Source organism: Pseudophryne corroboree, chromosome 2 (assembly GCF_028390025.1).
Source record: "Pseudophryne corroboree isolate aPseCor3 chromosome 2, aPseCor3.hap2, whole genome shotgun sequence".
NCBI lineage: Eukaryota > Metazoa > Chordata > Amphibia > Anura > Myobatrachidae > Pseudophryne > Pseudophryne corroboree.
The window spans coordinates 926,196,362-926,219,787 of record NC_086445.1 but is presented as its reverse complement, the minus strand read 5'-3'; the positions used below and the strand labels follow the sequence as shown (position 1 = coordinate 926,219,787).

General features: G+C 44.1%; 1 protein-coding gene across 1 annotated transcript; it reads right to left on the bottom strand.

Annotated features, from left to right (window-relative positions):
* Positions 1–17,407: 17,407 nt before the first annotated feature.
* LOC135050067 (claudin-3-like) lies at positions 17,408–21,607 on the bottom strand. The gene has a single exon (XM_063956188.1). It carries the CDS (start codon positions 21,043–21,045, stop codon positions 20,401–20,403), a length of 645 nt encoding a protein of 214 aa, XP_063812258.1. The 5' UTR covers positions 21,046–21,607; the 3' UTR covers positions 17,408–20,400.
* Between the last annotated feature and the right edge of the window lie 1,819 nt (positions 21,608–23,426).

The following is a 23,426-nucleotide window of genomic DNA, read 5'->3' as shown; positions in this document are numbered from 1 at the left end:
CTGATGACGGACCTGCTGGACACTGTCAGCTCAGCAGCACCGCAGACTGCTACAGTAAGCTACTATAGTAGTATGTATAAAGAAGAAAGAAAAAAAAAAAAAACACGGGTAGGTGGTATACAATATTATATATATATTATATACAATTATATATATATATATATATATATATATATATATATATATATATATTAAACTCACTGGTGGTGATTATTAAACTGGTGGTCAGGTCACTGGTCACACTATCAGCAACTTGCAAGTAGTACTCCTAAGCAGACAATCACAATATATATTATACTGGTGGTCAGTGTGGTCACAATGGCAGTGTGGCACTCTGGCAGCAAAAGTATGCACTGTACGTTATATGTACTCCTGAGTCCTGCTCTCAGACTCTAACTGCTCCCCACTGTCAGTGTCTCCCCCACAAGTCAGATAATACAGTCACACTATCTATCACTTCAGCAAGTAACTACTAGTACTCCTCCTAATGCTCCCCAAAATTACTACGGTGTCTCTCTCTACTGTCTCACTCTCTTCTCTATAAACGGAGAGGACGCCAGCCACGTCCTCTCCCTATGAATCTCAATGCACGTGTGAAAATGGCGGCGACGCGCGGCTCCTTATATAGAATCCGAGTCTCGCGATAGAATCCGAGCCTCGCGAGAATCCGACAGCGGGATGATGACGTTCGGGCGCGCTCGGGTTAACCGAGCAAGGCGGGAAGATCCGAGTCGCTCGGCCCCGTGTAAAAAAAACTGAAGTTCGGGCGGGTTCGGATTCCGAGGAACCGAACCCGCTCATCCCTAGTCACTAGGAGACCCTAGCGCTGTCCCAGAGTCTAGTGTGCATGCGCAAGTCTCTGGGGAAATGACGCAGCAGCCATTTTCCCTGTTATATTCCTACTGCACATGCACGAAACGCTGGGAAAATGGTCATTGTGCGATTTACCAAGTGATTTGTGCAGTGCTGCTGCCACCAGCAGGGGACTCTGAAGAGGTAAGGATTGAAAAAATAGGTGCAGGGTATGCGATGTTGGTCCCCTGGACTCAGTGGCCTGTGTGCACTGCACATACTGCACCCATTATAGATATGTCACTGCATGGGCGTGTAATGAAAGTGTCCCAGGAGCATCACCGCTAGTGGGCACAGTTCTCAGATACATAGCCGCTTACAAAGAGGCCATCTATAGAGACACTGCACCTGCTGTAGGCAAATGTCGATGGGGGATGCAATGGTGCTAGTGCATACAGGGGTGCAGAAAATGGGTGTCTCAGTACTTGCACACTGAGGTGAATGCTAGAGCACAAGAGAAGGCTTATACTAGCATTTACATATTATTACACCCGCAACTCCACCAGCAGGCGCTAGAGCGGCTGTAGCAGCACCCATCTCTTAATCAGGCCCTAGAACTTTAGATGGCCTGTCACACTCCAGCAAAACTGTGTGAAGCTGTAAGGCAATGTCACATGATTTGGATGGAATATATACGTATTACTGGGCAGTACGGATGGTGTAATGGTTAGCATTACTGCCTCACAGCACTGAGGTCATGGGTTCGATTCCCACCATGGCCCTAACTGTGTGGAGTTTGTATATTCTCCCCGTACTTGCGTGGGTTTCCTCCGGGTACTCCGGTTTCCTCCCACAATCCAAAAATATACTGGTAGGTTAATTGGCTCCCAACAAAATTAACACTAGTATGAATGTGTCTGTGTACATGTGGTAGGGAATATAGAATGTAAGCTCCACTGGGGCAGGGACTGATGTGAATGGGCAAATATTCTCTGTACAGCGCTGCGGAATATGTGTGCGCTATATAAATAACTGGTAATAAATAATAAATAAAATAATAATAAATTACTGGTGGCCAGGATCTAGGCTGTCATGATCCCGACAGTGGGATCCCGTCCACCAGTATGTGCTAGAAAGCCCCTTGCGGGCTCGCTACGCTTGCCACAGGATCTATTCTTCCTCTATGAGTGTCGTGGACACCCATAGAGGGAGAACAGCTTGTGGCGCCGGGATTCCGGCGGCAGTATTTCACCACCTGTCTGGATTCCAGCATCGGCAATGTGACTGCCGAGATCCCGACAGGCGGTATAATGGCTGCCTCCCTTTTTGATAGGTACAGTATTCTGCACAGACTAACAAGCCACAATTCTTTCATTCATGAGGCGATGGCTGGGCAGAAATATGAGCAGAGGGGTGTGCAACCGCAGTGTAACACGTTACCACTACATGAAACTCATACTGACTGGTACAAACCAGCACTGTCAACAAGAAATCTGAAACTCTCTTCTATATAGGTGTCTGAGGCTAATGTGTTTGTCATCTGTATTTGATAATCGTGGGATCATCTCTAATGTTTTTTTGAAGAATGTCTGAACAGTACAGTATCTTGTTCCTTTTTTATTTTATTTTATATAGTACAAGATCCTTGTACTGTGTTCTGGGAATTTCCCAAACTCTCCATTGATCTCCTGCAGAAGTAATTACTATTGAAACAGAAGCAGCACCTTGCTTGTATAAATGTTAATGTTCTTATGTGACTCATGATGGGGGGCGGGGGTGATTTGTATAAACTGTTCCACAGGTAATTGTGTTGTAAGGTGGTGTGTCCGACAGCAATCATCTGATTGACTAATCTGCAGCACCGCCCTCTCATCCAATTACCTATAGGACAATTTACATAACTTGTTTATACACAGGTAAGTGCTTTGCATGATTTGTGTCTGGACTAAGCACCTGGCAGTCACATATTATTAAAATATGTCCAAAAATAACATTATGGGTCTGATTCATGTTTGTAACTAAAGCAAAAAAGCAAGCAACTGGGCAAAACCATGTTGCACTGCAGGTGGGGCAGGTGGAACATGTGCAGAGAATTAGATTTGGGTGCAGTGTGTTTAAACTGAAATCTAAACTGCAGTGTAAAAATAAAGCTGTCTAACATTGGTGGAGTACTTGCAAAAGCAGCCAGTATTTACCCTGCACAGAAACAATATAAATGTGTCTGATCCCCTTGCATGGGATTCAATGAAAGATGCCAGTATAGTGTACCCCTGAGTCCCACCACAAATAAAGCACTGGATCACTGACCTGCAGCTTCTTACAGCGGGATAGACAAGATGGAGGCAGATACGCCTTTTAGGATATGTGTGTGTGTGTGTGTGTGTGTGTGTGTGGAGGGAGGACAATAATGATGATCAGTAGCAGCAACGAAACTTGTGAGTGGTGGGCCCAGGTGCAAAAATATACTTTGGGCCGTCTTCCTCTGACCCATCCCAAGTTCATAATATGCCACATGCCAGTGGGTGACAGGGAGAGGCAGAGGATAACAGGGAGAAGCAGCGGGTGGCAGAGAGAGGCACAGGGTGACAGGAGTACAATTACCTAGGCCTGTGCTGTGTGGAGACCCGAGGGGATATACCTTGGAGATGGGAGGGTATTATACAGATTCTAGTCTTCCTGTCCTCCAGGGAGCATCATTCTCAAAATGGCTGACAAGATCACTATTGACAATGTGCAGGGGCCATCTTATTTACTGTATAAGACTATGTGTAGTGGCATGGTGGGAGAAAGAAGTCTCCAAATGAGCTCCTATTAGAGACCTGGTTAACACCTGCCATAAAGCATTCCTCCCAACTGTCCCGATTCCAGTGGGACAGTCCCGCTATTCGGACACTGTCCCAATGTCCCTCCGGCAGGCAGCAGTGTCCCGCGGGCGGTGGGTGAGGGGGGCAGTTGGGAGAGCCTTTGATCACCCGCTGCTCTGCTCTGCAAAGCAGCCGGTGATCACTGAATACATGCTGTGCGCACGTGAATGGCATGTATTCAGTGCTAGGAGGGAAGCAGGGGGTTGCCTAGCTGCTTGGGGAGCCCCAAAAGGCTGGAAAATGCTCCATTTGGCGAGGCCACACCCACTCATATGAGGTCACGCCCCATGACTGAGGCCATGCCTCCTTTTTGGATTGCTGTGCGATAGTCCATCTTCCGTGGAAACTAAAGTTGTGAGGTATGATAAAGCTGTTCCAGCATCGATGCACAGCTACCCGTTTGCAGTATACTGTATACTCACCTCTCCAGCTCGACTGCTTTAGCTCCACTCCATCACCAGTGTATGGCAGTAGAATAACAGTGGGTATGGTGCTGTACCAGCTATCTATTAATAAGCCAACACCACTGGTATAGTAACTGGGCTGTTAATAGTTTGAGACATCCACTGGTGTGTGTCTATATAACTGCAATAGCAACACCTGCACACACATATCATTTCCAACAGTGGGAACACAGCGGCCACTGCCCTGTCTGAGAGGAGGCCCCACCCCCTGTACTTAACTCAGTTCGGCACCCAGCCAAGTAGGCTCTGACAGCAAAAATTACACCGGCCATGAGCTGCCTTCAATCCACAGAAATCTGTGATTCAAGAAGAATTCACAGCTCTGTGAATTAGAGGCAGCACGTGTTTGCGTTCATCAGCGCTGACAGGCAGCAGGTCTCCCCTATGAGTCTGGCTCAGATGGCAAAGTGATGCGGCTGCACACATAAAAAAGGTCAACCCCGCCTCCCTGAGGTAAGGGACAGGTTCCTCAGGCAGTGGAGCCCACCCTGCTCTCTTCGCTGACCCAGTTGTCTGATTTTGCTCAAAACGGTCGTGCGGTGGCCTAGGGGAAACTCATTGCTGGTCTGAGCTGCACCTATGGTAGTTCCACTTCTGATCAGTAGCATTATCAAGCTGCTGATTTAATATTTCATTCCATACTTAAATATTAGCATTGCAGCCATATATTTGCACTTCTGTAGGAAAGAAAATTTCCATTCAGTTTTTAATAGAGATGAGCGGGTTCGGTTCCTCGGAATCCGAACCCGCCCGAACTTCAGTTTTTTTTACACGGGGCCGAGCGACTCGGATCTTCCCGCCTTGCTCGGTTAACCCGAGCGCGCCCGAACGTCATCATCCCGCTGTCGGATTCTCGCGAGGCTCGTATTCTATCGCGAGACTCGAATTCTATATAAGGAGCCGCGCGTCGCCGCCATTTTCACACGTGCATTGAGATTGATAGGGAGAGGACGTGGCTGGCGTCCTCTCCGTTTAGAGTGACTAGTACTAGAGAGAGACACAAATTTTGGGGAGCATATTATTAGGAGGAGTACTACTTGCTGCTGATAGTGTGACCAGTGACCACCAGTTTAATTAATCCGTTCTCTGCCTGAAAAAAAACGATACACAGTGTGACACAGTCACATACCATATCTGTGCTCAGCCCAGTGTGCTGCATCATATGTAATACTGTATATCATTATCTGACTGTGCTGAGTGCTCACTGCTCACACAGCTTAATTGTGGGGGAGACTGGGGAGCAGTTATAGCAGGAGTACATATTTTAAGTACAGTGCACACTTTTGCTGCCAGAGTGCCACTGCCAGTGTGACTGACCAGTGACCACTGACCACCAGTATTGTGATTGTCTGCTGACCACCAGTATATTGTGATTGTCTGCCTGAAAAAGTTAAACACTCGTCGTGTGGTGTTTTTTTTTTATAAACGCATTCTGCAGACAGTGTCCAGCAGGTCCGTCATTACATAATATATACCTGTCCGGCTGAGTACTAGTGTGATATATATATATATATTTTAATTTTATCTCATTATCATCCAGTCTATATTAGCAGCAGACACAGTACGGTAGTCCACGGCTGTAGCTACCTCTGTGTCGGCAGTCGCTCGTCCATCCATAATTGTATACCACCTACCCGTGTTTTTTTTTTCTTCTATCTTCTTGATACTAGTAGCTTACTTTAGGAGTCTGCAGTGCTGACAGACAGTGTCCAGCAGGTCCGTCATTACATAATATATACCTGTCCGGCTGCAGTACTAGTGTGATATATATATATATATATATATATATATATATTTTAATTTTATCTCATTATGATCCAGTCTATATTAGCAGCAGACACAGTACGGTAGTCCACGGCTGTAGCTACCTCTGTGTCGGCAGTCGCTTGTCCATCCATAATTGTATACCACCTACCCGTGGTTTTTTTTTTCTATCTTCTTGATACTAGTAGCTTACTTTAGGAGTCTGCAGTGCTGAGTCTGACAGACAGTGTCCAGCAGGTCCGTCATTACATAATATATACCTGTCCGGCTGCAGTACTAGTGTGATTATATATATATATATATATTTTAATTTTATCTCATTATCATCCAGTCTATATTAGCAGCAGACACAGTACGGTAGTCCACGGCTGTAGCTACCTCTGTGTCGGCAGTCGCTCGTCCATCCATAATTGTATACCACCTACCCGTGGTTTTTTTTTTCTATCTTCTTGATACTAGTAGCTTACTTTAGGAGTCTGCAGTGCTGACAGACAGTGTCCAGCAGGTCCATCATTACATAATATATACCTGTCCGGCTGCAGTACTAGTGTGATATATATATATATTTTAATTTTATCTCATTATCATCCAGTCTATATTAGCAGCAGACACAGTACGGTAGTCCACGGCTGTAGCTACCTCTGTGTCGGCAGTCGCTCGTCATCCATAAGTATACTAGTATCCATCCATCTCCATTGTTTACCTGAGGTGCCTTTTAGTTGTGCCTATTAAAATATGGAGAACAAAAATGTTGAGGTTCCAAAAATAGGGAAAGATCAAGATCGACTTCCACCTCGTGCTGAAGCTGCTGCCACTAGTCATGGCCGAGACGATGAAATGCCAGCAATGTCGTCTGCCAAGGCCGATGCCCAATGTCATAGTACAGAGCATGTAAAATCCAAAACACCAAATATCAGTAAAAAAAGGACTCAAAAATCTAAAATAAAATTGTCGGAGGAGAAGCGTAAACTTGCCAATATGCCATTTACCACACGGAGTGGCAAGGAACGGCTGAGGCCCTGGCCTATGTTCATGGCTAGTGGTTCAGCTTCACATGAGGATGGAAGCACTCAGCCTCTCGCTAGAAAAATGAAAAGACTCAAGCTGGCAAAAGCACAGCAAAGAACTGTGCGTTCTTCGAAATCCCAAATCCACAAGGAGAGTCCAATTGTGTCGGTTGCGATGCCTGACCTTCCCAACACTGGACGTGAAGAGCATGCGCCTTCCACCATTTGCACGCCCCCTGCAAGTGCTGGAAGGAGCACCCGCAGTCCAGTTCCTGATAGTCAGATTGAAGATGTCAGTGTTGAAGTACACCAGGATGAGGAGGATATGGGTGTTGCTGGCGCTGGGGAGGAAATTGACAAGGAGGATTCTGATGGTGAGGTGGTTTGTTTAAGTCAGGCACCCGGGGAGACACCTGTTGTCCGTGGGAGGAATATGGCCATTGACATGCCTGGTGAAAATACCAAAAAAATCAGCTCTTCGGTGTGGAAGTATTTCACCAGAAATGCGGACAACATTTGTCAAGCCGTGTGTTGCCTTTGTCAAGCTGTAATAAGTGGGGGTAAGGACGTTAACCACCTCGGAACATCCTCCCTTATACGTCACCTGCAGCGCATTCATAATAAGTCAGTGACAAGTTCAAAAACTTTGGGCGACAGCGGAAGCAGTCCACTGACCAGTAAATCCCTTCCTCTTGTAACCAAGCTCACGCAAACCACCCCACCAACTCCCTCAGTGTCAATTTTCTCCTTCCCCAGGAATGCCAATAGTCCTGCAGGCCATGTCACTGGCAATTCTGATGAGTCCTCTCCTGCCTGGGATTCCTCCGATGCATCCTTGCGTGTAACGCCTACTGCTGCTGGCGCTGCTGTTGTTGCTGCTGGGAGTCGATGGTCATCCCAGAGGGGAAGTCGTAAGCCCACTTTTACTACTTCCACCAAGCAATTGACTGTCCAACAGTCCTTTGCGAGGAAGATGAAATATCACAGCAGTCATCCTGTTGCAAAGCGGATAACTGAGGCCTTGACAACTTTGTTGGTGTTAGACGTGCGTCCGGTATCCGCCGTTAGTTCACAGGAAACTAGACAATTTCTTGAGGTAGTGTGCCCCCGTTACCAAATACCATCTAGGTTCCACTTCTCTAGGCAGGCGATACCGAGAATGTACACGGACGTCAGAAAAAGACTCACCAGTGTCCTAAAAAATGCAGTTGTACCCAATGTCCACTTAACCACAGACATGTGGACAAGTGGAGCAGGGCAGGGTCAGGACTATATGACTGTGACAGCCCACTGGGTAGATGTATGGACTCCCGCCGCAAGAACAGCAGCGGCGGCACCAGTAGCAGCATCTCGCAAACGCCAACTCTTTCCTAGGCAGGCTACGCTTTGTATCACCGGTTTCCAGAATACGCACACAGCTGAAAACCTCTTACGGCAACTGAGGAAGATCATCGCGGAATGGCTTACCCCAATTGGACTCTCCTGTGGATTTGTGGCATCGGACAACGCCAGCAATATTGTGTGTGCATTAAATATGGGCAAATTCCAGCACGTCCCATGTTTTGCACATACCTTGAATTTGGTGGTGCAGAATTTTTTTTAAAACGAGAGGGGCGTGCAAGAGATGCTGTCGGTGGCCAGAAGAATTGCGGGACACTTTCGACGTACAGGCACCACGTACAGAAGACTGGAGCACCACCAAAAACGCCTGAACCTGCCCTGCCATCATCTGAAGCAAGAAGTGGTAACGAGGTGGAATTCAACCCTATATATGCTTCAGAGGTTGGAGGAGCAGCAAAAGGCCATTCAAGCCTATACAATTGAGCACAATATAGGAGGTGGAATGCACCTGTCTCAAGCGCAGTGGAGAATTATTTCAACGTTGTGCAAGGTTCTGCAACCTTTTGAACTTGCCACACGTGAAGTCAGTTCAGACACTGCCAGCCTGAGTCAGGTCATTCCCCTCATCAGGCTTTTGCAGAAGAAGCTGGAGACATTGAAGGAGGAGCTAACACAGAGCGATTCCGCTAGGCATGTGGGACTTGTGGATGGAGCCCTTAATTCGCTTAACAAGGATTCACGGGTGGTCAATCTGTTGAAATCAGAGCACTACATTTTGGCCACCGTGCTCGATCCTAGATTTAAAACCTACCTTGGATCTCTCTTTCCGGCACACACAAGTCTGCTGGGGTTCAAAGACCTGCTGGTGAGAAAATTGTCAAGTCAAGCGGAACGCGACCTGTCAACATCTCCTCCTTCACATTCTCCCGCAACTGGGGGTGCGAGGAAAAGGCTCAGAATTCCGAGCCCACCCGCTGGCGGTGATGCAGGGCAGTCTGGAGCGACTGCTGATGCTGACATCTGGTCCGGACTGAAGGACCTGACATCGATTACGGACATGTCGTCTACTGTCACTGCATATGATTCTCTCCCCATTGAAAGAATGGTGGAGGATTATATGAGTGACCGCATCCAAGTAGGCACGTCAGACAGTCCGTACTTATACTGGCAGGAAAAAGAGGCAATTTGGAGGCCCTTGCACAAACTGGCTTTATTCTACCTAAGTTGCCCTCCCACAAGTGTGTACTCCGAAAGAGTGTTTAGTGCCGCCGCTCACCTTGTCAGCAATCGGCGTACGAGGTTACTTCCAGAAAATGTGGAGAAGATGATGTTCATTAAAATGAATTATAATCAATTCCTCCGTGGAGACATTGACCAGCAGCAATTGCCTCCCAAAGTACACAGGGAGCTGATATGGTGGATTCCAGTGGGGACGAATTGATAATCTGTGAGGTGGGGGATGTACACGGTGATATATCGGAGGATGATGATGAGGTGGACATCTTGCCTCTGTAGAGCCAGTTTGTGCAAGGAGAGATTAATTGCTTCTTTTTTGGTGGGGGTCCAAACCAACCCGTCATTTCAGTCACAGTCGTGTGGCAGACCCTGTCACTGAAATGATGGGTTGGTTAAAGTGTGCATGTCCTGTTTATACAACATAAGGGTGGGTGGGAGGGCCCAAGGACAATTCCATCTTGCACCTCTTTTTTCTTTCATTTTTCTTTGCGTCATGTGCTGTTTGGGGAGTATTTTTTTGAAGGGCCATCCTGCGTGACACTGCAGTGCCACTCCTAGATGGGCCAGGTGTTTGTGTCGGCCACTAGGGTCGCTTATCTTACTCATACAGCTACCTCATTGCGCCTCTTTTTTTCTTTGCGTCATGTGCTGTTTGGGGAGTGTTTTTTGGAAGAGCCATCCTGCGTGACACTGCAGTGCCACTCCTAGATGGGCCAGGTGTTTGTGTCGGCCACTAGGGTCGCTTAGCTTACTCACACAGCTACCTCATTGCGCCTCTTTTTTTCTTTGCGTCATGTGCTGTTTGGGGAGTGTTTTTTGGAAGGGCCATCCTGCGTGACACTGCAGTGCCACTCCTAGATGGGCCAGGTGTTTGTGTCGGCCACTAGGGTCGCTTATCTTACTCACACAGCTACCTCATTGCGCCTCTTTTTTTCTTTGCGTCATGTGCTGTTTGGGGAGTGTTTTTTGGAAGGGCCATCCTGCGTGACACTGCAGTGCCACTCCTAGATGGGCCAGGTGTTTGTGTCGGCCACTAGGGTCGCTTATCTTACTCACACAGCTACCTCATTGCGCCTCTTTTTTTCTTTGCGTCATGTGCTGTTTGGGGAGTGTTTTTTGGAAGGGCCATCCTGCGTGACACTGCAGTGCCACTCCTAGATGGGTCAGGTGTTTGTGTCGGCCACTAGGGTCGCTTATCTTACTCACACAGCTACCTCATTGCGCCTCTTTTTTTCTTTGCGTCATGTGCTGTTTGGGGAGTGTTTTTTGGAAGGGCCATCCTGCGTGACACTGCAGTGCAACTCCTAGATGGGCCAGGTGTTTGTGTCGGCCACTAGGGTCGCTTAGCTTACTCACACAGCTACCTCATTGCGCCTCTTTTTTTCTTTGCGTCATGTGCTGTTTGGGGACTGTTTTTTGGAAGGGCCATCCTGCGTGACACTGCAGTGACACTCTTAGATGGGCCAGGTGTTTGTGTCGACCTCGGTGCAAATTTTAGGACTAAAAATAATATTGTGAGGTGTGAGGTGTTCAGAATAGACTGAAAATGAGTGGAAATTATGTTTTTTGAGGTTAATAATACTTTGGGATCAAAATGACCCCCAAATTCTATGATTTAAGCTGTTTTTTAGTGTTTTTTGAAAAAAACACCCGAATCCAAAACACACCCGAATCCGACAAAAAAAATTCGGTGAGGTTTTGCCAAAACGCGGTCGAACCCAAAACACGGCCGCGGAACCGAACCCAAAACCAAAACACAAAACCCGAAAAATTTCAAGTGCACATCTCTAGTTTTTAAGTGTAATCAAGAGATGTGTAGGTGTTTTTTATTTGAAAAATTCAACTTTCACAATTATTAAGATAATATTTTCGCTTGTGTATGTAACACTTTATTACATTACTATGTTGTGTATAAATAGGGTAAAATGACTATTGTGGGGTGTAAGTACGCAAATATATTACACCTGATTGCTATGGTTTTGAGGTGGACGTATCTTCAGATCCGACACAATATACAATATACACGGAATTATTTTTCTTGCATCTTTTTCTACACAGGTTTCATCTAACGCTAAGGAGCATGTTTATCAACAATCAATCACATTCTCAATGCGATTTTGGGCGTGATATTAGTGGTATTAGTATGTGATCATATTGCCTGGATGTATTAAATAGCACACTCAGGAGCTCATCCCTGCGATGTGTTCGGAGTGAAGAGACTGCGCTCCGCAGGCTCTTCGCTCCTGATTTGGGGGGTAATTCCAAGTTGATCGTAGCAGGAAATTTTTTAGCAGTTGGGTAAAACCATGTGCATTGCAGGGGAGGCAGATATAACATGTGCAGAACGAGTTAGATTTGGGTGGGTTATTTTATTTCTGTGCAGGGTAAATACTGGCTGCTTTATTTTTACACTGCAAATTAGATTGCAGATTGAACACACCACACCCAAATCTAACTCTCTCTGCACATGTTAAATCTGCCTCCCTTGCAGTGCACATGGTTTTGCCCAACTGCTAAAAAGTATCCTGCTGTGATCAACTTGGAATTACCCCCTTGGTACAATACAATATTCTTTATTAATTTTTCTTATACAGTACAAGTGTGCCCCAGGCAGACACATAGTCGCTTCTGCTTTTTTTGCGTCTTTGCAAAAATCAGTCCTTTCTTGAAGGAATATAGGGGGTCATTCCAGGTTGTTCGCTCGCTAGCTGCTTTTAGCAGCATTGCAAACGCTAGGCCGCCCCCCTCTGGGAGTGTATCTTAGCTTAGCAGAATTGCGAACGAAAGATTAGCAGAACTGCTACTAAATAATTCTTTGCAGTTTCTGAGTAGCTCCAGACCTACTCACGGATTGCGATCAGCTCAGTCCGTTTAGTTCCTGGTTTGACGTCACAAACACGCCCTGCGTTTGGCCAGCCACTCCCCCGTTTCTCCAGACACTCCCGCGTTTTTCCCTGACACGCCTGCGTTTTTTAGCACACTCCCGGAAAACGCTCAGTTACCACCCAGAAGCGCCCCTTTCCTGTCAATCACTCACCGGTCAGCAGTGCGACTGAAAAGCGCTGCACGAACACCAGCAAATCTACTAAGTTTTGTGTAAAATAACTTAGCGCATGCGCTCTGCGTACCATGCGCATGCGCAGCTAGCAACAAATCGCAGCATAGCGAAAATCGGCAACGAGCAAACAACTCGGAATGACCCCCATAGATTGTAAGCTCCACTGGGGCAGGGACTGATGTGAATGGGCAAAATATTCTCCGTAAAGCGCTGCAGAATATGTGTGCGCTATATAAATAACTGTTAATAAATAAATAATAAATAAATAATAATACTCTGTGTTTTCTTCTCTCACATAATAGAATGTAGAACCTGTGGCAAAGATTCTGTACTGCTCTATCACAATAATCACCTATAGTGGGCAGGATGTAATATAGTCGGAGTACAGCGGCTGTGCAGAATGCCGACCGAACTTTGACTTTTTAAACAGGGGCAATCATGTACAAATGCATGGTTTATCCTTGTACATGATTGCCCCTTTAAAAAAAAGTCACAGTTTGGTCGGCATCCCGCGCGGCCGCCGAACTCGGACTTCAATAGTCAGTATCTGAGTTCTCCAAGTTTCCTTTGAAGTCTGAAGTTTCCTTCCACACAGCAGTTTGTGCTTTAGTTATTCCCCAGGCACAGCTCAACAATTTGATTGTCATATGAACTATTGTAGCTTTATGTCTTCTTCCTGCGTATCAAACTTAAAAAAAAAAAAAAAAAAGAGAACATTTTTAAAATAAATATTTTAAAAGCGCACACTTCCCGATTGTCAGAGCTATTTCTGAAGCTCCTGCAACCAGAAGTTAAGGGTCTGTTTACTAAACCTTGGATGGAGATAAAGTGGACGAGCCAACCAGCTCCTACTGTAACTGTCATTTTTCAAACCCAGCCTGTAACATGGGAGTTAGGAGCGGATTGGCTGGTACTTTATCTCCGTCCAAGGTTTAGTAAATAGACCCCTTAATCTCAAGTCTGAAAGCTTTGAATGAAATGTAATGTAAAGTAAAGAAGGTGGCTCAGAGAAATACAAAGTCCCAACACCCAGAAACTGTCCCAATCAGCTGCAAGCTAGCATTTATCAAGTACATTCTATAAATGAGCCAGACGGTGACTGGTTGCAATGGGCAATTTATGCACCTGCCCTCTTTATGTTTGATACATCTCCCATACAGTACGTATACTGACAGCATGCTTAGTGATAAAATTCATATCCATCTTTTGGACATTTTTATTTATAAATATATTAATTATTTAGATCTTTTTTCTATTTGTAGTATTAAAACATGGATTTATTTTTGTGTTTGTGCAATGCAGCGTGGTTTCCCATCTTACAATGAATACTTATTGTTTGTTGACCTGCAAAGAACGCAATTGCAAGAGTGTGGCAAAAAACGTTGACCTTCAGAATACTGACACCAGATTGCCGACATAGGGCCTGATTCAGACCTGATTGCTGCTGTGCATTGTCGCACAGCCGGCGAATATCGTTTGACTGTGTATGCCCCAAAATGCGCATGCGCATCCAGTAGCAGATCTTGCCACAAGCAAGCAGGACTTTTGCCCGGGGCGCCTCCTTCCGAAGTGCGCCGGCGCCATCCGGAGGGCGCCGCACCATGGCAAGATCCACTACTGTGCCCCCCGCTGTGTCCTGCTGTGTCCCCCGCTGGTCCCCCGCTGTGAAGGGAACTAGACGCTATGCGTCTAGTTTCCCTTCGTGGGGAGGACCTTTGCTGTGCGGTGCGCGATGACGTCATCGCGCACCGCACAGCATTGTGGGACTGACACAGACGCTAGGGGTCATATTTGACCTCTAGTGTCTGTCTATGCTGTGCTATGGGAGAGACGTCATGACGTCTCTCCCATAGATCCGAGGAGAGGAGCGGCGCCGGCGGAGGTCTGCAGCGGTCAGGAATCAGGAGCGGGGATTGTAAGTATCATTTTTTTTTGTGTAAGCGGCGCTACTCTACAGGGGGCACTAATGGGGGCACAACTCTACAGGGGGCGTAACTGACCACGCCCCCTGTATGAAGCCACACCCCTCTTTTCCACCCGGGGCGCCAAATGGGCTAGAACCGGCCCTGTGCGCATCACCAAACAGCGACAAGCTGGTGAGAAAATTTCGATTGCACAGCCATTTGCAAGCTGATTGACAGGAAGAGGCCATTTGTGGGCGGTAACTGTCCGTTTTCTGGGAGTGTCAGGGAAAACGCAGACGTTCCCAAGTGTTTTCAGGGAGGTTATGTGACGTCAGCTCCAGACCTGATCAGCCTGTTCTCATCGCACTGTAGGAGTAAGTCCTGGGCTGCGCACAGACTGCACACACTGGTAAAAACATTAGTTGGTGAGTGAGTTGCGAACGGATTTGCAGTCTGAGGGACATTTTTGCATGGCGTGCACATGCAAACGCACACTTGCACGGACAAATTTACACTCCCTCTTGGGCGGCGACTATCTGATCGCAGGAAAACAAAATTAGCAGCCCAGCGATCAGGTCTGAATCGGGCCCATAGTCTGAATGCGAATGTTGACAAGTCAACATGTTGAAATAGCATTTTCAGGTGATTATAGCAATAACCTTAACCCTATCCTAGCCCAAACTGCTGCCTAACCCTAGCCCTAACTCTATAACATACAGACACTATGTCCGTGACAATATAGTGTATGTTGACATTCACACCATGTTGACATTCTTCTGTCAACATTCTGAATGTTGGCATAATGACTGCATACCAATTACAAAACTTGGTCATGTATAAATAGAACAAAACGTGGCCATGCAATGCAGATGCTCCTGTTTGTCCAGCTAGTACATACAGTATATAAGTGCATGTTCTGTTTTTGGGGCAGTCTAAACTCTTACCATTGTGGAACTGTGGATTCAGAGGGAAAATGAGCATTGTGGAAGTGTAAATCCATTACTTTATTTTTCTGCCTACTGACATTTAGGTTAGTACATACCAGGAGGTACTGCGGCCCTCATTCCGAGTTGTTCGCTCGCAAGCTGCTTTTAGCAGCTTTGCACACGCTAAGCCGCCGCCTACTGGGAGTGAATCTTAGCTTATCAAAATTGCGAACGAAAGATTCGCAATATTGCGAAAAGACTTCTCTGTGCAGTTTCTGAGTAGCTCAAGACTTACTCTTCCAGTGCGATCAGTTCAGTGCTTGTCGTTCCTGGTTTGACGTCACAAATACACCCAGCGTTCGCCCAGACACTCCTCCGTTTCTCCAGCCACTCCCGCGTTTTTCCCAGAAACGGTAGCGTTTTTTCAAACACTCCCATAAAACGAACAGTTTCCGCCCAGAAACACCCACTTCCTGTCAATCACATTACGAACACCAGAACGATGAAAAAACCTCGTAATGCCATGAGTAAAATACCTAACTGCATAGCAAATTTACTTGTCGCAGTGCGAACATTGCGCATGCGCAATTAGCGGAAAATCGCTGCGATGCGAAGAAAATTACCGAGCGAACAACTCGGAATGACCACCTGTATCCAGAAAATCAACTTGTTTATTTTCTGTTTGTCCTACAGTACTGCTTGTTCCTGTCTCATTTATGTTTAACATAAGTCATAATAGTGAGGGGATAGCAGAAGTGTCTCTATTATGTGTCACTATTGTAAATTTGAATGTTTAATTACAATGGTAGAAGTGCACTAGTAGATGTGCTGTCTGATAGGGTGGTGTCAAGGTTACATAAAAATCAACGGGGTCATTCGGATCTGATCACTGGGCAGCAATTTTTGCTGTCCTGCAATCAGATAGTCGCTGCCTACACGGGAGGTGTATTTTCGCTGTGCAAGTGTGTGTTCCTATGTGTTAGCAGAGCTGCACAAACTGATTTGTGCAGTCTCTGCACAGCCCAGGACTTACGCAGCCGCTACGAGCACATCAGACTGTTCGGGACCAGATGTGACGTCAGACACCCTCCCTGAAAATGCTTGATCCTGCCTGCGTTTTTCCGGACACTCCCTGTAAACGGTCAGTTGCCACCCACAAACGCCCTCTTCCTGTCAATCTTCTAGCGATCGCCCATGCAAATGGATTCTTCGCACCATCCCATCGCAGGGTACCGATGCCCGTTGTAGCCGTGCAACATGCCGCCGCGGTGCGTACGCATGCGCAGTTTGAATCTGATCACCCGCTGTGCGAAAACGTACAGCAGCGATCAGATCTGAATGACCCCCCAAGTCCTTTTTTTGGAGGAATAGGCTTTGTGGAACATTGTTAACTTAACAAGCCCCAGAAAATTTGCTCTTTTTGTACCCCATTTAATATTCTGTTTTACAAAACAAAATCTTGTTTGTGATTGCAGTTACAGTATGATGTGCATGACACATCCTGCAAGGAAAGTCCCTAATACATCCTTTTCCTCTCAACACATGGAGCTAAATTTAGCAATTTTTGTACAAATTAGCTTATACACAATAATAGCCAATATGATGTCATAAAATGCAACTTGCAATGCAGACCAGCATTGTTTTACCTTCATAAGTCATCTTTATATTCCCCACAAAAACATATTGTGGCACCATGGGTGGTACAACGGTTAGCTTGCTGCCGCAGAGCACTGAGGTCTTGGGTTCAATTACCATTAAGTCCCATCTGTGCGGAGTTTGTGTGCCTTCTTCATGTTTGCAGTCCTTTTCCTCCAGGTACTCCAGATTTTGCCCACATTCTAAAAACACGGTGATAGGTTAATTGAGTTCTGATTTAAAAAAAAATGTGTGTGTACACATGGTAGGGAATAAAGACTGCAAGGTCAACTGGGGCAGAGATTGATGACTACATTTTCTCTGTGACTACATTCTGGTTGTGATATGTGTGTGCTATAAAATAATTGTTAATAAATAATGGGGTAGATATAATAAAAAGAGAGGTAAACACAACATACAGGAATGTATTTTATTGAAAATTTTAAGTTATAACAAACAGCAATAACACATTAAAGTATACAAAGTGACAGTTAGTCCTCCTAACTGTTAACAAGGTACAAAGCTCATTGAATACAGTGTGTTGTTAAATTCTCATTCTTCCTGGTACCAACTGCAATTCTCTCACCCCCTATATATAATGGCATACGTGCCAGTCTCAGTGGGGAAGTGTCACATGACATCCTGAGCTTTAGGTGAGCCATGTTGTGCTTGTTAGTTGACTGCTTTGTGTTCATTAATCCCTTCAGTGCCAAATGTTAGTGCAAACAGTCAGACTTCTGTACAGAACCTTACATTTATAGTGACCAGTAAAAAGTCCTCCATTTTCATTAGTTGGGGTACATTTGCTAAAGATTCTAAAACAGAGAATTGGTGATGTCGCCCATAGCAACCGATCAAATACTGTCTATAATGTTCTAAAAAGAAATGATAGACAGAAACCGATTGGTTGCTATGGGCAACATCACCAATTCTCTATTTAAGAAGCTTTAGTAAATTGACCCCGTTGATTCAAAGTAGTATCTCAATACAACTCAGCACCTTAAATGTCTGCAGCATAATTGTCTAGTGCTATTTTCGAAGACCATCCCATAACATTTCTCCTATTAAAGTTGCACAACACTGAAACAATATTTGATTAACAAATAAAATAAAATAAAATAAAATAAAATAATAAATTATACTAACAAATGGGTTAATGGTAACCACGACTTGCCCTAAATAGGGCAGATCTCGCCTTTATTACATGATATATATAGTAACATAGGTAAAAGAGGGTATTATCAAACATCAACCAATAAGCTGCTAGCGTTTAGCAGACTTTTAAACATCGGAGAACAGGAAGCAAATGGCTGGTTACGATGAGTATTTGAACTTTTGTAGCTATGTTAGTAAACAACCATCAATGTATCAAAAATAACTGAATCTTATTACTCAATATTAATGCTTTGGGTCCCATACCAACAATACACAAGTTTATATTAGAGATGAGCGGATTCGGTTTTACTCGGAGAACCGAGTAAAACCGAGTAAAACCGAATCCGCTCATCTCTAGTTTATATAGGGCAATTATTTGTACGGTACTCAAACTGGACATATACACATATAGCTACGAACTTCTATATCAACAGCACGCAAACAATGAATATGCAAATACATACCTCCCAACATGACCCTCTCCAGGAGGAACACAATGATTTACTTCTGGAATTTTCTCTTAATTTATGATTGCCGGTACCTGTTGTTTTCTTTTAACAGGTTAATGGCTAAGAAAGGTGTTTCAGCACAGGTGATGGAAATCATATATTAAGAGTGAAGTCCAGGAGCAGAGCATTCTGTCCCTCCTGGAAAGGGTCATGTTGGGAGGTATGCAAATATGAAATCTATTTTGTTAGCTAAATCGCTCATTCAAATTAACATTGCAGGCTGGCCAATGATCCCACAGACTAGCCTCTAATTTAGACAGGATGATCCACCTTGCGTAGGGCAATTATTGGAAGCACTGAAGCAGTTAATTAATGGTGGGTCTTTAAACCAGGATTAGATTACTACATTCTTTTGAGCTAGCAAATGACTCTGACTGGTCTACCTGTAATAGGTAACCCTGGCAGTGAAACAGTTAAATGTAGTTAACCATATTGCTTAACAGGTGACTTTTTTTTAAATTCTCAGGTTGATATTAATGTGTCACTGGCTCCTTTTAGAGGAAACTGTGCTGCAAGTGTTATTTATTAACAAGAATTCCGTTAATGTGCTACATTTACTCTCCCTAAAACTCTCCAGCCCATGCTGCTGTAAAACAGGTGGGGGTAGAAAATACAACAAACACAATACAATGAAAGGAAAAAAAAGTAACCAGAGGGGAATTAAAAACAAGATGAAAAGGGTCAAATTCCAGCCTAGCCTTAATGCTCATGGAAAACAAGGAGGAGGAAGGAGAGAGGACAAAGGACAACTGGAGCCAAGATTTTTTTTTTTTTTTGATCTTCAAGTATTTCATTGGGTTGAGTAATTACTCTTTAGACGCTTCTGTCTATACCTTAAACTATTCTAAAATATACATTTAATCCAAAGTGTTTGTGTTAATACAAGCTAGAGGCAGTATCCCTATAGCATGCATTTCCCAAAATGGACTATAGTTTATTCCTTTTTTTTGCTATTACCTGGAAAGCTTAGAATCATTTCTACACATATACAAAGGGAAATATAAACCTCTGTCTGTTGATGATCTACATCGCCCTGTCTCTTCTTTCAATGGATTTGCAGCTCTGTCTGCAAAAAAAGCCCTAGGGTTCCTACTTATATAGTTACGAGTTGTAAGAAATTGAAATAAATGATTTTAGCTTTTTTTTTGTTGTGTGCTAAATAGTACAATTTTTATGGCAGAGATCTTAAAACAGTTTAATAGCAGAAATATATTCATATACAACACGGAAGAAAAAAAAACTGTATACATTTTCTCCATTGATTATTAGACAAATACTTTCTCCATCTAAAGTTATCTAAGTAGCTGGGACTCTGTAAGCAGGTATGTCCAGCTGATCCTGCTGCTGACCATGTGAAACACAATGCATCCTATTATTGGGTGACGGAGCGTGCTATATGCAGCCTGGCATGGAAAGAGTTACGTTACTTAAGCCACCTCATCTTTGTTGGTAAGTTTTGCCCCTCCCAATATTCATTGCCACGACAATGGAAAGCATCCATTCATGGACCCTCTATGTTCACGTACACACACTTATTCAGAGGCAATTCCATCTATTTATATTATATATATATTATATATAAAACACCTATTATCAGTTACAGCATCATGAGGAGGACTTGTAAATGTTAGTCGGTGCCAGGGATGTCTAATGCTTCTTTTCTCCTCTCCATAATATAGTCAGAAGCCTCCTCTTGCCTGTCTGAAGCAAGGTTTGAGTTTTAGGTTCTGTTTTTTTCTTCTTCTTTAAACATAGTCTTTTCGGTCATATCCAGGATTTGTAGACCTGGCTGCTGAATAAGCCACTCTTGATGCCGGGTACTTCTCCTGTTTTGGTGGGCAGGAGCAACAGAGCATGGCTCCTCCGAGCATCAGAAGAGCAGATGCCGCCCATCCTATGTACATGGAGGCTCCCAACTCCCTCTTTTGAGCATCCACAACAAGAGGGTTGTAGAAATCACGAATAATTGTATTTGCTGACCAGGATACAGGGATGAGGGTCATGAGCCCCGAGAGAATAAAGATAACCCCAGAGACGATCATGATCTTAGCCTTCGCAGATTCATCCTGGACGCAGTTGGTGCACTTGGCTCCAATGATGGAAATGAGGACTCCTAGCACAGCTATGACAATGGAGATGACTATTAGGGCACGAGCCGCCTGCAGATCTTGAGGGAGAGCCAGTAGGGAATCATAGACCTTGCACTGCATCTGACCCGTGCTCTGGACCACACAATTCATCCATAGTCCTTCCCAAATAATCTGGGCCACCACGATATTGTTACCAATGAAGGCGGTCACCCTCCACATGGGTAGAGCACATGAAACAACGGCACCAAGCCAGCCGATAATAGCCAGGGCCACACCCAGGATCTCAAGTCCCATAGACATGGTGGCAGCCAACAGGTGTCAATTAGGAGATAAAGAGAGCGCTTAATTCTTCTGCGTAACTGTGCAGGTGGTTTTAAACTCCTCTGGACACTATTTCTGTGAGATCTTGTGTTACTAAGCACTCACCATGGAAAAGTTCTCTCTAGGGATGAACTCCCTCTTGTTGAATGAGTTTCCTTTGTTTATTTCTTTCCAATACTGAGCTCCTTTTAAAGTTGCTTCCAAATCCTTGGTATTGTCCGGTACCACTTGGTGCTCTCCCTTAATCAGCTCTGTCTCTTGATTGCCTTGAAATAACAGATGGTAATTCGTCTTGTGCCTGTTCACTTGCTGTGTGAGAGTAGCCGGTGTGTAACAGATACTTGCTTGCTCCTGTCCTTTATATCTGCATCAGGTGCAGGTGATGTCACAGCATTCAAGAGGAGGAGGGAGTCTTAAAGCAGTACTGACCACTAAAAGAAGCCTGAACAGGTGTCAGTAACGTATTTCCTTCTACATAGAAATGTGCACAGAATGCAGGAACCTTATAAATAAAACACAAAAAGAACTGAGCTTGCAAATGATTAACTGTTTCCACAAAAGAGGAAAGATCCAACTCATCCATCAGACAGCTTAAGACTTTATCAATCAACACGTATGCAGAATTTATACGCTAGGGAGAGTATGTTGGCAAACGATTAAAGCCTGTGAATTGTTTTGGAATGTTACAAATGCATCTTTCCCAAGAAGCTGCACAAGGACATTTCTTCCTCAATAACACACAAGACTGTAAGACGTATTTTGTATTTTATATCGCATTACATAAAAAACTTATTGTTTAGCTGAATAAAACAGACAATATAGAGATTCAGCTCAGGAAAGGAAAAACAATGTGTTGCTCCCGCCACCCACATCTATATAAAATAAACATATTCTACCAGATATTATGTAATAAACACAGATGTGTTATATGCTGGCAGTCACAAGTGTACAAAGTGTCACAGCACACCCACTTTCCAACCTCCAGAAGAACAAATACAATAAAATGAGTAGGAAAGAAAATGTAATACAAAGTTATTGATTTACAAACTGATTAAACTAATTACTTAATTTAAAATTTTATATTGCATTGATTAAATGTGTGTAACTTTTTATTTACTAATATAAGTGATCTTTATAGAACATATAAAGCATTTTTATAATAGTATAACAGAATAAATATATATTTTTCTAATCATCATCATCATCATCATCATCATCATCATCATCATCATAAAATCATCGTCATCATCATCATCATGGTATGCTACTTCTACATATGGGCATAACATAAATTCTTAGGGATAAATTTACTAAGTGACGATTTTGCTGTCAATTTGAAGTCGATGGGCATTGCTGGCAGTTTAGCATCTAAAAATAAAATACCCCCCCCCCCCCTCTTCCCCTCGGTATTGCCCCTCCCCCCTAAAAATGGGGTTGCTCATCCCTAAGGATAATAAGGGCTCTTTTTGTACCTCCAGGGCTTTGGCTAAGGAGGTAATTAATATAAATATTAATATTATTATTGTTATTTAAAAGAGGACTACTGGTCCCAACAAGACTGTAAGGCATAATGGCACTTGGAGAACTACAAGTGCCAGAAGGCCTGGGCATCAAGAGCATGCTGGCACCTGTAAAAAATATTAAACATAGGACACATACCAAATGTGGTATTTTATTTTATTAAAAAAGTCACCTACACATCCCTCTTTCACCAGTTTATTATCAACAATTGAAGTTTCTCCCACCATCTCTTGGATTGCAGAAGTAAAGATGAGCAACTGGTAACACTTACATGAGAGTCAGAGAACCATATGGGCTGATTATACCAGACAACCATATCAGGACTCATGCTGCTCTTAAAGAGGGAGGACAACGCTGAAACACCAGGTGAGGTGACCATCAATCAGTAACTATAAAGGTCTGGAAACTTGGGATCACGGATAACTCCATTGTACGTCAGTTCTCATGGGTCCTCATAGAAGTCTCAGACTTGGTGGCTAGTCTAGCATTTTTTTACATCTCTGTGTAAATATTTGAAGTAACAATTCAATACTATACCAAGACTGCTGGCTCATTAACTCTTTCCATAAGGTGTCCATCACTTTATTGCAATTAATCCATATGTACAACTTATTTAACTATCTTATCACTAGAAATAACCACACGGACACAGACTGCTTTGGTTGAAAGTTCATAACTTGATTTATTAAAGGTGTGACCCTCAGCTTTTACTTAATTTTTGGGGAGCAAAGAAGGACGCTACAAACATTCAGCTCCATCCAAATGATTCTAAACTAATATAGAGGCACCTGATAAACCCCACCGTGACTAGTGTAAGCTGATCTGTTAAGTCCCTCAAC